At 27.2% G+C, this 15,984-nt stretch overlaps 3 protein-coding genes across 3 annotated transcripts; 1 reads left to right on the top strand and 2 right to left on the bottom strand.

The window, feature by feature from the left end:
* Positions 1-2,381: 2,381 nt before the first annotated feature.
* LOC128951979 (ubiquitin-conjugating enzyme E2 Z-like) lies at positions 2,382-4,087 on the bottom strand. The gene is made up of 3 exons (XM_054297298.1): positions 3,630-4,087; positions 3,363-3,493; positions 2,382-3,276 (listed from the first exon to the last, which is right to left on the bottom strand). The coding sequence occupies exons 1-3, from the start codon at positions 3,893-3,895 to the stop codon at positions 2,555-2,557; spliced, it is 1,119 nt and encodes a 372-aa protein (XP_054153273.1). The 5' UTR covers positions 3,896-4,087; the 3' UTR covers positions 2,382-2,554.
* A 1,322-nt stretch (positions 4,088-5,409) lies between these two features.
* LOC128951960 (ubiquitin-conjugating enzyme E2 Z-like) lies at positions 5,410-6,908 on the bottom strand. Its single transcript, XM_054297275.1, has 3 exons — positions 6,607-6,908; positions 6,360-6,490; positions 5,410-6,274 (listed from the first exon to the last, which is right to left on the bottom strand). The coding sequence occupies exons 1-3, from the start codon at positions 6,876-6,878 to the stop codon at positions 5,490-5,492; spliced, it is 1,188 nt and encodes a 395-aa protein (XP_054153250.1). The 5' UTR covers positions 6,879-6,908; the 3' UTR covers positions 5,410-5,489.
* A 1,600-nt stretch (positions 6,909-8,508) lies between these two features.
* On the top strand, positions 8,509-9,819 carry LOC128953366 (lysosomal aspartic protease-like). The gene has a single exon (XM_054298853.1). It carries the CDS (start codon positions 8,509-8,511, stop codon positions 9,817-9,819), a length of 1,311 nt encoding a protein of 436 aa, XP_054154828.1.
* The last annotated feature ends 6,165 nt before the right edge of the window (positions 9,820-15,984 follow it).

Raw genomic sequence — 15,984 nt, 5'->3', positions numbered from 1 at the left:
AAACCCTATGGACAGTCAATATAGTCTATTGACTATTATTTTCAATCTCTCTCTCTCTCTCTCTCTCTCTCTCTTTGCTATTGATATATAATATATAATTTATATATTTGTTAGTAATTTTAAGCCTATTTTTTAATACAAAAAAAATCATATACTTAATCTCACAAATTGTATTGTAGTTATATATATATATATATATATTGTGTGATAAATATTTCATATTATGAGATGAAAAGGTTAAATGTATTGAAGATTTTTTTTTGTTTGGTAGTAAATAACAGTTATTAAGTTTTTTTTGGGTAACATTTTATAATTTTTTTCCTCTCTCTCTCTCTCTCTCTTTCTAAAAGACATTAAATTTTATTACATATAACTCATAACAAAATGAGTTATATGTCTGGTATGTAATGTATTGTATGATTAGCGCTCAGTTATGTTGTCGTTGTTGTTGTTGATGTTGTTATTATTATTTTGGGTTAACTGGTCTATGGATTAAAACTATAGTAGTATTGGTTGGTTATGACCGTACCATTCATTAATAAAATTATATCTCCTCTTAAAAACAAATTGTATAGAAAATTAACAGACAATTAGTTATATTTATCTACCAGTGCTCTCATCCCTCTCTCTCTCTCTCTCTCTCTCTCTCTCTCTCTCTCTCTATCACACACACACACACACACACACACACACACACACACACACACACACACACACACTAACTAACTCTAACTTTGTAAGACACTTACGATAAATCATAACTCATGTCTTAATTACATTACATTACACTAACAGTGTTTATACTTATACACAGTAGTAGTTGTATAGTAAAAGGCTTGCAATGACAGCCTACCCGCGCGCTTGAAAGGTCAGGTCAACACACAATTTTATTTTGTTGTTGTTGTGTCCAAACATTACACATAATAATAATATTATTAGTATTATTATTAAATATTTGTTGATTTGTTTGTCCATCACTTGTGTGACTATCAGTGTGTGTGTGTGTGTGTCGACACACATAAACTACTTATATATATATATATATAATATATATTATATAACTGTATATTACGTGTGTATCTATTGGTAGCCAACAAAACAAAAATCATTGAAACACTTATTGAATGATTTTTTTCTTGTTGGATGAGAGGACACACAGAAAATTCAATATACAATATATTGAATATATATATTTATATACAATATATATCACTACAAACTACTTAGACAACTAACGCACCGTTAGTTTTTTCACTGGACATACATGCATACACACACATACATATACAAATACATACAAACACACACACACACACACACACACACACACACACACACACACACACATACATACACACACATACACAGACATACACAGACATACATATACAAATACATACACACACACACACACACACACACACACACACACACACACACACACACACACACACACACAGACATACATACACACACACACACACACACACACACACACACACACACACACACACACACACACACACACACACACACACACATACACACACACACACACACACACAACACACACACACACACACACACACACACACACACACACACACACACACACACATACATACATACAAACACATACACTGTATATATCTATTTTATATTAAATATATTATGTATAATACAAGTACCACACTCTCTGTCATTGTTGTCTAACATTTTTTGTTTGTTTGAATAAGTGAATAGACGTTATAATAATAACAAAATAGATATATTAATATATAAGAAACTGATTGTATTATTATTATTACTTATAATAATAATAATAATAATAATAAATTTAGATTAAAATTATTAAAAATTAATTAAAAAATATTTTATTATTAGTTTTTTTAATATTATTATTAAAGATTATACTAAACAGTTATTAATGTTAATAACTTTTCTAATCACTAAATATTTTATATTTTGTTATTAAATTATTGCAAATATTTGTTGAATTTAATGAAATGGATATATTTTTTTAATTTTTTGTTTATTTTTAAATTTTACCCTGTACAGTATTAATAATCTAAAGTACAAAAAAATAATAATAATTTCCTAATTGATTTATAATTAAAGTATAATTTACTTTAAATTTTAATTAATTTTTTTTTTAATTAATTATATTAATTAATAAATATTTTATTTGAATTGTTAAATCAAAAAAAAATATATATTATAAATATGTATTTTTTTATCAATAAAAAAAATATATAATTAAATTTAATTATTTTTCAATTTTCAAGTTAAGCTCAATTAATATATGGTATAATATTAAATATTTATTTTATTTATTTATTTTAAATACTAATTAAATTAAATGTTATTATAATTATATTATAAATAATACTACATGTGTAGTAGATGTCCACAAAAAAAAACAAATTATAATAACCATTGGGTCCTATTGTATGTGTGGGTGTGTGTGTGTAGGTATGATAGGGACAGTTAGGCAGACAGGCAAACAAACAAAAAACTTTGGACATACCGTTTCCCCTTTTCAAGCATACACTTCCTAAACCTCCTCTTCCTCATAGCCGAGATCGCCGGCATTGTCGGGATATAGCCAATCGTCGGCCATCTTGTCCCAGAAGTCGTCATCGTCGTCGGTGCCATTGTTTTCGGTATAGTTAAACATCGATGATGTCGGCGCCGATGCCAATACCCTGTCGACCATATCAAAGTAGTCTTTGGCCAGTAGACTGTTGCGTAGATTTACCGATAAATTATTATTATTGGTGACCACTGTTGCCACCACCTGACCAGCATCAGTATCAACAGCATCAGGACCAGCACTGGTAGTCTTCAAACCGGTCAATTGTGCCAACAGTTTGCCGTATTCAAACATTCGCGGTCGACCACAATCGCCAAACGGATCCGACGGTCGTTGGCCGTCCATTGTTTCCGATCGCCAGCGGACTGTCCGTTCAAAATAGTCGTAATCCGATCGGAAAGCGGCCAACATAACGTTGCGCAATACTACGGGCATATTACGGCCGTCCACACTGTACGGGTCTAGCATACCCACGACAGCTACCCGTATGGTTTCGTAGGCAATAATATCGTTATAGCTGTTGACAGCCTGGGTTATGTTGTCTGGGTTACCCCTGTTAGTACCTAACATTAAACGGCTGCCCAATTCATAGCCCGGTTCGTTATGATAGGGCTTTTCGTTCATCAATGACTGTATGGACAGTAGTATTGTGAACAGTGTCTGTACAGCTGTCCACGGCGGACCTGTTAGCCAAAAAAATAGGACAGTTAGTTAGTTAGCTAAATATCAATAAATATCTTAATTGCTTATTATAATTATGTATACATACCGTTCCAAGTGCCCAGTATGCTCAGACATACCCGGCCGCAAGCGTACAGATTGGGATTGAAGCGTACAGTACCGGCATTGGTGGTCATCAGTTTGACTGTCGGCGGACTTATCGGATAGTTAGTCGGAAAACTGTTTGTTTTTTTTTGTTAGCCAATTGATGATAGAGAGAGAGAGTCGGATACAATCGGTTAGTTAGGTTAGGTATAGGTAAGAGTATACATCATATATATATGACTGTCCCACTCATCTATAGATATATACATACTTTAATATAAAATAAAAGAAGCCCTTCTCGTAGGGCGTTCCCTGCGGTCCGCGTATCAATGCGTGCACACGTGTCAGGTCGTTATCTTCGGCGACCGCATAGATGTCCTCAGAATTTTCCCGATAAAACTCCTGTAAGTCTTTCATTATACGCTTGATATGGGAACCGTCACCACCACCAACACAACCACCATTGGTGGTAGTGGTATTGTTCACTCGGGCAGCACCTGTAGACATTGTTGCTGATGCCATCATCATTATTACCATACAATAGGTCTCTATACAGTAGTATATAGATGACTGTTTCGGGTTTAAGTGGGAGGTAGGGTTTTTTGAGGGGGGTGGTATTGGGTAGAAATATATGAGTTTCTCTCAGTTATATATATATACAGGTAATTAATTTACTAACACTAGGCCACCAAAAAATAGTAAACCAATTTCAATATTTTAGATATTTATTGATATATATATATAGCAAATTGTAATACTAATAATTACATTTTGAAAAAAAAATTCACATTTAAATTGTTTTTTTTTCAATAAAAATATAATTTTTTTTTTTAATGTTTTTAACACAATTATTATTATTATTTAGTTTAATATTTAAAAAAACGCGTGATATATATATCATATAACATATAACACCAACAAAAAAAACATGAGTTAAATATTATACAGTAATTATTAAACTTTATATTATATATAGTTTTTTTTTTAATATATATATATTTATATATATATACTAAAGTTGTGTTATTATTATTAAATAGTTAAAATAAAAATAATATTTATTATTTTTTTAAAAAAAATTACCATAGTTATATTATATTAGATATTTAATATAAACTACATAAATAATGTTATGTTTTTTATTTTTAATAATAAATAAATTTTATAATTATATTGTGTAATAATTTTATTTTTTATTTTTTTAATAAAATGTTTTACATAATTTTTTGTAATAATTATTTTTGAATAATAAATATTTTAACACAATTAGTTATTATTAGTAATATCTATTAATTTATTAACTGTTTAGTAATGTTTTATTTTTAATTATTATTATTATTATTATTATTATAAGTTTAAATGTTTATTTAACCTTGATTAATTAAGTTTGTTTTTTTGAAAAATCATAAATTAAACTTTAATTCATTGATTTTTAGTCAATCTTAATAATAATAATAATAATAATAATTTTAATGATTAAGTTACAAAAAAATAATAATAATATTTCACGTTTGAAAAATTCATACAAAATTATCTGAAAAAAATTATTTGAAATATTATTTTAAAATATAATAATAATGTTTATTATTTAAATATAAAATAACTATTGATAATTAAATATAGTTATATAATAGACTGATTTTTATTATATTTATATTATTAAATTATATATTATAATTATAAATCAATATATATATTATATAAATACTATTATGTTTTGTTATTTTGTAATTTAATTATTTTACACAAAAAATAAATATATCTTAAATAATATTAAATACATTCAAAAAAATTTGTACTTTTAATGTTAAATATATATATATCTATTAATACACATACATATTATTTAATTATAATAATAAATACTAACAATGTAAGTAAAATATAGTAATAATAATAATAATAATAATAATAATGTAATTTAAATGCTATAATTATATCCGTATATAATAATAGTTAAATACTAGAGTATATTAACAGATATTAGATAATAATAAAACATATTATTATAATTTATATTTTAATTTATTTTTAAATACATTAGATGGTCCCTATAATTAATGTGTATCACAAATACATATCATTGTTGATTATAGGGGAGAGGGAGGGGGTGGGCAGGTAACCACACAGTTTAGAGATCCATCATACCGTCCCTCAATGTATCCCTATCCCCAACACCAGCACCATCATCATCATCATCGTTGTCCTCCTCATAAATGAGGTCATCATTGCCCTCTGATTCCCAACCCTGGTCATCATCATCATCGCCGCCGCCGCCGTTATCGGCAATATTGGACACTATCTGCGGCGGCGGCGCCAATATTTTGTCTACCATTTCAAAATACGGTTTAGCCAATTGGCTGTCCCTTAGATTTACCGATAAATTTGTATTATTATGGGTAACCATTGCCGCCGCAGCCGCCACCTCCTCCCCTGAGACCAAACTATTGGCAATACTATCGTAGGTTGTCATCAAACCGGCCAATTGGGCCGACAGTTTGCCATATTCAAAGGTCTGGGGCCGATCGCAATCGCCAAACGGATCCGACGGTCGCTGGCCGTCCATTGTTGCCGATCGCGATCGGACTGTCCGTTCAAAATAGTCGTAATCCGATCGGAAAGCGGCCAGCATAACGTTGCGCAATACTACGGGCATATTACGGGCGTCCACACTGTTCAGGTCTAGCATACCCACGACGGCCACCCGTATGGTTTCGTARCCGATAATATCGTTATAGCTATTGACGGCMGGATCCAGTAGACTGTTCGGAACATTACGGCCATCATTGTTACCGAACATTAGATAATGTTCGTCCAATTCATAGCCCGGTTCGTTATGATAGGGCTTGTCGTTCATCAGCGACTGTATGGACAGTAGTATTGTAAACAGTGTCTGTGCCGGCGTCCAGGCCGGACCTGTATGTGAGAGAGAGGACAGTTAGTTATTTGCTATTACTATCAATCAAACTCGCCCTACCCCTCCACCCCCATGAATACATACCTGTCCAAGTGCCCAGTATGCTCAGACATACCCGACCGCAAGCGTACAGATTGGGATTGAAGCGTACAGTACCGGCATTGGTGGTCATCAGTTTGACTGACGGCGGACTTAACGGATAGTTAGTCGGAAATCTGGTTTTGTTAGCCAATTGATGAAAGTGAGAGTCGGATACAATCGGTTAGTTAGGTTAGGTATAGGTAAGAGTATATCATATGCATGACTGTCCCACTCATCTATAGATACATACTTTAATACAAAATAAAAGAAGCCTTTCTCGTAGGGCGTTCCCTGCGGTCCGCGTATCAATGCGTGCACACGTGTCAGGTCGTTATCTTCGGCGACCGCATAGATGTCCTCAGARTTTTCCCGATAAAACTCCTGTAAGTCTTTCATTATACGCTTGATATGTGTACCGCCAGTACCGCCGATRCTATTGACGGCCGCGGCGGCGGTTGTTGAGGTTATGATAGTATTGTGGACACCGGCGGCAACACTACCGTTATTAGTTACCGATATCATCGCACGGTTTGGATGACTATCGGGGGGCGGGGGCGGCGGGAGGGGGAGGTTAGATATAAGTGGTAAGGGTATAGGTATGRKGTGGKTGTCTACTAAACACTTATTAATAATAATATAGTTATTATTATTATTATTATTATTATTAAATATATAAAAATTATATATTTATATAACTAATTAACGTAATAATTATTTTCAATAAATAAATAAGTAAATAATTATTTATAATACTATTTGATAATATTTGATAATTTTATAGATTTGAAATWTAATAATAATCACATTTTTTTCAAATAAAAAATTGTTTTTTTTAATAATTTTAATTAAYACACAATTTTACGTTTAACTCATAGTTAGATATCATATATCATTTACAMACTAATAAACAACAAAATTGCTATAATAATAATAATAATAATATTAATAAAATTATTGTATACTAAAGTTRCCTTATTAAAAAATAATATATTATTAAATAAATTACCATAGTAATTTTATATATATTTAATCATTTAACACATAAATAATGTTTTATTTATTTTTTTAACAAAAAAAATTATTTTATAATTATAATTAATTTTTTTTATAAATATGTTTACACAATATAATACATATTTATAATAATGTTTTTAAAAACAATTTGTTATATTTAATTTTTTTTAAAATAAAACAAATATAATAATTAATTTAAATTAATTATTATAATTTTTTTTTATTATTAAGTTTACTGTATATTGTAACTGTATATATGTGACATTTATTGTATATTATTATTATTATTATTATTATTATTATTATAACAGTATTTTTTAACCTTGATTAATTTTATATTCAAGTAGTGTCAAGTTCATTTTATGTTTTTTGTTTGATAAACTTTTACTCAATTTTCATATTGAATATTAAGTCAATAATAATGATTAAGTTATAAAACAAAAAAAAAACATAATATAATTGATTGGAATTTTTATAACAAAAATAATCAAAAAAAATATTTTTTAGTAAACTTAAAAATTATTAAAAATATTAATAGAAAATTTATGTACTTTTTCTATTAATAACTTAAATTAATTATTAATAATAAATTTGATAATAAAAATTAATATGTATTTATTAAATATAAATTATACAAACTTTAACCACAAAAAAATAATAGTCAATTTGTAATTTAAATAAATATAATGTATAATAAATATATAAATTAGATACTTATTTATTTARTTGTTGATATAATTATCTTATAGTTTATAATTTTTTGTTTTTAAATATTATATTTAGTAAATGAAACAAAAATAAACAATTTATTTTATTTTTAAAAAAAATAGTAATGTATTATTTTTATTTCAAAAAAAAATCATAATTATATAATAATAATAACAATTGATATATTAAATTATAAATTTATATAATAAAATTAAATATATGGGTAATTAATTATTTATAAGTTTATAAATATATATTGTTTTAAAATAATAATAATAATATCAATAAAACAATAATTATCTATTAATTAATTACAAAATATAATAATATAATAATAAAATTATTTTATTATTTGTTGAATTTGGTTTTAAATGAAATTTAAAAAATAAATAAAATATATCTAAATATAAAAAAAACAATTTTTATAATTATGTTATTAATACTAACATTATTTTCAATCATATTGTTGTTAACCGTTGATTACCGATGCAATGGCCAACAACACCAACAACAAKACAACATTATCGGCGGTAAAGGTGTCTATCGGATACCCTTACACAAGATGCCGACCGTCAGGAGTCACCTCCAGGAGGTCGGGACAGCCATCGACCGATTCTTACCCRCCGATCGTTGGAAAGGCTACCAACCGGGCCGACCGATACCCGAACCACTGTCCAACTATTTGGATGCCCAATACTACGGCCGTATTGGTTTGGGTACACCCSCGCAATGGTTTCGCGTAGTTTTCGACACCGGTAGCTCTAAYCTATGGGTACCGTCCAAACAGTGTCGCTGGACAGATATGGCCTGTCTATTGCACAACAAATATGACTCCCGAAAGTCRTCGACTTATCGGCAAAACGGTACWCAACTGGAAATGCGTTACGGGTCGGGCAGTGTACGCGGCTATCTGAGCACCGATTTGCTGACCATCGGAGCCCAATCGGACGGTCCCCTACGTATAACTGGCCAAACATTTGGCGAAATTACTAGCGAACCGGGTCTGGCATTTGTAGCCGCAAAGTTTGACGGTATACTCGGACTAGGGTTTGACCAGATATCGGTCAATCGAGTGGCTGGTGTGTTCACCAATATGGTCAGCCAGCGGCTGGTCAGCGAACCTGTATTTAGTTTCTATTTGAGTAGAGGTGGTCCCCCTAATCGGGGGGAATCGGGTGGCGGTGAGGTTATGTTTGGCGGTATTAATCACGATAAATATGTCGGTAATATAACCTATGTACCGGTTAGTAAACCCGGGTACTGGCAGTTTACTATGGACGGCATATCTGTGGACGTCGGCACCGGTAGTAGTGGTAGTAGTGGCCAGCAATCAGCTAACACCCGTCCGAGCCGTCAATTTTGTTCGGGCGGCTGTCAGGCTATTGCCGATACGGGAACTTCGCTGATTGCCGGACCGACAGCCGAAATCCGGGAGCTAAACAAACTAATCGGTGCCCAACCATTAGTTATGGGTCAATACCAGGTCAAGTGCTCCGATATGGACAAAATGCCCGATATAGTCATTACTATCGGTGGCCAACCATTTCGTCTGACACCCAAACAGTATGTCCTCAAAATGACTACACTGGGYTCGAGCACATGTATATCGGGTTTCCTGGGCCTGGATCTACCCAAACATGTCGGTCCATTGTGGATATTGGGCGACGTTTTTATCGGTCCCTACTATACAGTGTTTGATTTGGGCCAAAAACGGTTAGGTTTTGCACAGACTATTGTCTGAATGTATTATAATATATATTAATATAATGAAAATAACTAAATAAATAAATTTATGTTTTTTTTGTTGTTATAAAATTAGTTCAATAATTATTGATAACATTAAATAGTAATTAATTAATTAAATAATTAATTACTAAATATATAGTGGTTTTTTCAATTTTGTGTTTAATTAAATACTAATTTTTAAAATTAGATTTTATTTATTATTATTATTGTTAATCAAAATTTAATTACAGCCCATATTTTATTAGTATATATTTTTTAATAATTTTTTTTAAAAAATATGTATTTATAAAACAAAATATATATTATGAAATTTATTAATTATTTTTTTAGTAATACTAATAATACTTAATAATATCGACAACAAAAAATTGATGGCTAAACGTGTGTCGTTGATATATGTGGTGACACATCCCTGGGCTAAGCACACAACTATACGATTAGTGTGTAAAGCGAGTGAGTGTTTTTTTGGGGGGGGAGGATAGGTATGAAATTTTATTTATTTTTTATATATAGCTTAATGTTTAGTGAAGCAAACGGTAATAGCATTGACACACACACACACATGATATCTAATTTTTATTTTATTTGATAGCTACAGGAGCTAACACACACACACACACACACACACACACACACTGTTTGCCCCGGATTTCTATCATCTAATACAACAAATATCTATTTATATTAYAATASTATAGTATAAGTGTGTGACTGACTGACACCTAAATCTGTTGAGGCAATGTATCCCTGAGTATGTGTGCTAACTGTGCGCTTAGTGAGTGAGTGACTGTGTGTGTGTGTGTGTGTGTGTGTGTGTGTGTGTGTGTGTGTGTGTGTGTGTGTGTGTGTGTGTGTGTGTGAGAGAGAGAGAGAGAGAGAGAGAGAGAGAGAGAGAGAGAGAGAGAGAGAGAGAGAGAGAGAGAGAGTATATGTTTTCTTGAAAGTGACGGCTGATTGAGATTCTGTTGAACAACAATACAATCTGACGGCTCTCTCTCTCTCTCTCTCTCCGCTCACTCACTCTGTAACTGACATACCGTTCCCTAACACTTACTATAATACTATTGAAGACATTAAATATTAGAGTAATAGTTAACCTTATCATACATACAGCGATTTTTTGTGTGTTTGTGTTTTATTTATCAGATAATATAATACAATAGCAATACTACTATAATTGTGATAAATGAACAGTTAGTTTACTATTCAATATATATAKACTGTATATAACTATAATAAATAATATATTAAAAAATTTTTTTATTATAAATACAATTTATTTTTAAATACAGTATTATATATATATATATATTTTATMTTGTTAATTTTATTTTCAAATATATACAGTATATATATATAAACTAATTTATTGTTTATTGGATTTATTTTTTSTTGAAAATTTCAATATATATATATATTATACGATATATCTATGTATTTAGTAAATAGTATTTACAAAAAAAAATAAAATAAATTTCAAATAAAAAATCTTATATTGTATTACACACACATATATATATATATAGTATAGACTATGTGTGTGTGTGTATATTATACTTGAATTTATATTAGAAAAGTGAGAAAACATAACATAAAAAACGATAAATAAGTTAAGTGTGAGTGAGTTAGTGTGTGTGTGTGTGTGTGTGTGTGTGTGTGAGCGGGTGAGTGAGTAAATGGATTTAAAGAGACATTTACTATACACTGTATATTGTAGTGAAGTATATATATATATATAAGAGTTGTATATAAGAGGAAAAAATGTTGTGTCGTCTCTCAGCAACAGTGAATGAGTGGGTGAGTGAGTGAATGAGTGAGAGCACAGGGAGTTTATGGCACACACACACACACACACACACTGGCAGCTAAAAAGCGTTAGTTTGAAAAATATATAGTGATTTTCAACAACAAACAAAAAAAAATAAGTGCCAATTGAGAGGAGAGGACGCGTCTATCCATATATATATATATATATCAGGGTTAAGTAAGGGGGGGGGGGGGGGGTAAGGCCAAAATACCCCCCCTAAGATCGAGAAATTGGGATTTTACCCCCCCCCCAGACTTTTTGACCATATATATATATATATATATATATATATATATATTTTAGTAAGTGTTTTTATGTTTTTAATATTTATAAAAATCTAATTATTGATTAAAAATAGTTAAAATAACGTTAAAAGTCATCAAAAAATAACATTATTTTAATTAAAATAAACTAAAAAATTAAAAATTACCTATTTGTTGAAAAGAGTAATCATATTACAATTTAAATATAAGTTTAAGAAGTTAATAAAACAATAAATACTTATGTTTTTATTAATAATTTTTAAATTTTAAATAAAAAATTTAAAAATATTTTCAATTTTGTACTTAATATAATTAAACTTTAACGAAATTTGAGTTAAATAAGTAGTATTCAGTCAGTATTTGTATAAAAATAAAAATATATAACAAACTATAAACATTAAGTATTGTTTAAAAAATTAATTATGTTAAAAGTTAAAAATTATTAAAATACTAAAAATAACTCATAGTGTATCATTAATGCTTTTATCAACTATTTTTAAATCTTAAATACATTATTTTATTTTTTTTGTTAAAATTTAAGTTTTTATTAATTTTAAAAAAATTTTTTAAAAAATATTTATTTTTTGTTAAAATTTAAATTTTTGTTAATTTTTAAGTTTTTTAAGTTTTTTTTTTATATTTTTGGAAATTTTACCTATTTTCCCGGGAATTTATACGGGAACTTTATTGAATTTACATGGGAATATTCGGGAACTTAAGGAATTTTTAGGGAATTTTCTCTAGACCCCCCCCCTTGATTTTGGATTTTTGAAAAAATTGCCGTTTAAAAATGCAATAAAAATCTTACCCCACCCAATACCCCCCAAGATTTTTTGAGAATTTTCTAAATTTTACCCCGGTCTACCCCCCCTAAAATCCAAAACCTTGCTTAACCCTGATATATATATACTGTATATATAAGCAATAAAATGACATCATTTTTTATATGGTACTCCCATTGCACACATTAACTAGGATTGTATTGTTTAGTATTGTATATGTATGGGAACAGTAGATTTAATGTGTGTGTGTGTGTGTTAGGGAAAGGGGTGACCAAATTGAAATAGATTTACATAGACATGTACAGTATATATATATGTATATATATGTATGTGTGTGTGTGTGTGTGTGTGTGTGTGTGTGTGTGTGTGTGTGTGTGTGTGTGTGTGTGTGCATACCATTAAATTAGTCTATTATTTAACATGTCCAAATATTACTTTAAAAAAAAAATTTGCACATAAATTATAGCYAGKGTAGTTAGTTGATTATTTTATTTGTTAAAATTTATTTWTATATTTTTTTGCCTATTTATTATTATTATTATTTTAYATATATATATATAAAATGTGTGACATTGTGTTAATTTAAAAAATAAAATAAATAAAATTTATGCTACCCTTGAATGTCACTTCACTGTATTACTTTAATTATTGTTTTATTTAATATATTGTATATACTATGGTATAATAGTATGAATACTAATTGAATTTTTTTAAATAACTTATTTGTTTTAGATATTTCTATAAATATTATAAATGCAATTATATTACTATATATTACTAAAAAATATATATATAATAAATAAATTTTTTTCTTGAAATTAAAAATAATAAATAAATATTGATAATTAAATTATTTATATATATGTTTTCTATTTATTAGTTTTATATTTTATTAGGTATAGTATTTGAAGATATTTGATTAATATTGACTATTAAATATTTTATAAGTATATATAATATATATATATATAAACCTTATATTTCCTAATAAATAAATAACTAATCATTAACAACAAACAAACAAAAAAAGTTTTCAAACATTAATAATGTATTTAGAGATTATTATAATATTAATTTTCAGTTCAATCATATATCGCTAACTATAATATATAAAACAAAATTACTAAATAGTATTAATACTACTAACTTACTAATAATAATATTGATATCAAATAAATATATATTAATTTTTGTTTTGTTTGTATGTRTGTGTATGTRTGTGTATGTRTGTATGTATGTATGTGTATGTATGTGTATGTATGTGTATGTATGTTGTATGTATGTATGTATGTATGTGTATGTATGTGTATGTATGTATGTATGTATGTATGTATGTATGTATGTGTATGTATGTGTATGTATGTGTGTATGTATGTGTATGTATGTATGTATGTATGTATGTATGTATGTATGTATGTATGTATGTGTATGTGTGTGTGTATGWGTGTGTGTGTGTGTGTGTGTGACTATAATTGATAATCCAAGTGATCTATAATCAGATATGTTATGTAATATTAGATGAGATATGATATGAGTTTTGCTGATTTAATTTAATGACATTAGAGATATAATATTATATCTTATTTTTATATTAGATTTATATATATATATAAATAGAGTAAAATCCGATATTTTATATTATTATTATTATTAGTTAGTTATTTAGTTACTAAACTTTCTTATATAAAAAAAATAAATAAAAAGTTTTTATCGATATAATAATAATAATAATAATGTGTGTATTAAATATATTTAATATTAAATCAAATTTATCTTAATTTTTGTTTGTTTTATCGTTGATTTTTATTTGCTTTTTTTATTTTATATTTTATTTCTCTATCTTTTAGCTTATTTTAGTTTAGTCTCTCTCTCTCTCTCTCTCTCTCTCTCTCTCTCTCTCTCTCTCTCTAATGCTATTTAGTTTAGCTCTCTAGTTATAAAACATTTGATTATAAGTTTCTCAATATATATATATATATATATATATATATATATATATATATATATATATATATAGTTTGATAGATATTATAAACACTTTTTTATTTTTWKTAKTATTATTGTCTTATCTCTTATTATTTCTATAGTTGTATTAACACATATATATATATATAACTAAATAAAACAAACAAACAAACAAATAAAATAAATAATAATAATTGATTTRATAGTTTAGTTTTATCATCCAATTTTCTTGATATAATATTGTKTACTGTTTTTTTAGTGAGWGATTATAAACAATATATATATATTATTAGATTTATTTAATTTAAAACATTTATTATTTGTTTTGTTKTATTTTATTGTATTTTATCGAAACTTTATATTTATATATCTATACTATATATATAATAATAATAATAATTTTATTATTGTATTAGATTTTTATTTTATTTTATTTTTTTTTTGCTATTTTTCTAAACACTACTCAATAAATCTGATATAATTTAGATGTGCGACAAAAAAAAACAGATAAAAAATATATATATTTATTGCTATTTTTTTTATATAGTATATACTGTACTGYAATATATTTACTTTTAGTCTCATAAATGTCATTAATTTATATATATATATATATATATATATATATATAAATTTTTTTCTACTGATCTCAAACATCAATAATAATTTATTGGTATTAATGCAATGGGTTTAAGTAATAATAATAATAATAATAATAATAATAATAATAATAATAATAATAAATCTGTGAGAAACACACATATAATTCATATATTAAAAGCAATCTTTCATTACATTTCATTATATTATTTATTGATATATATATATAAATATAACACCAAATAATATATATATATATATATATATAATTAACAATTTATTTTTGGGGAGTCATGTGATAATGATAATCAGTTAGTAGTGAGATATWTAATAATAATAATAATAATAATAATAATAATTGATAAATCGATAGGATATTTGAGGTCATAATGATAATTATTATTATTATTATTATGTGTGTATTATTATTATTATTAGTTATATATTATTATATATTTTTTATTAAAAAATAATTTTAATTAAAATAAATATATATTATATATATATTTTAAATATAACAAAAATATTCAATTTTAAGAAAATTATATATATATTTATTAAAATTATTTAAATATTTTAAATAACTAATCAATTACTAAAGTGATAGCATATGTATGTACACTGTATATATACAGACATCCCAATGATACCAATCATCGGACACCCCATAAGTTATTGACAAAAATAAATAAAATAATATAAAATAAATGTGAATACACTGTATATAAAATAAAATTGATTAC

The sequence above is a fragment of the Oppia nitens genome, unplaced genomic scaffold (genome assembly GCF_028296485.1).
Source record: "Oppia nitens isolate AA-2021 unplaced genomic scaffold, nextdenovo-longstitch-racon4-pilon3 scaffold11_pilon_pilon_pilon, whole genome shotgun sequence".
Taxonomy (NCBI): Eukaryota; Metazoa; Arthropoda; class Arachnida; order Sarcoptiformes; family Oppiidae; genus Oppia; species Oppia nitens.
Note: the sequence above shows the minus strand (reverse complement) of the source record. Positions and strands in the feature narration are given on the sequence as shown.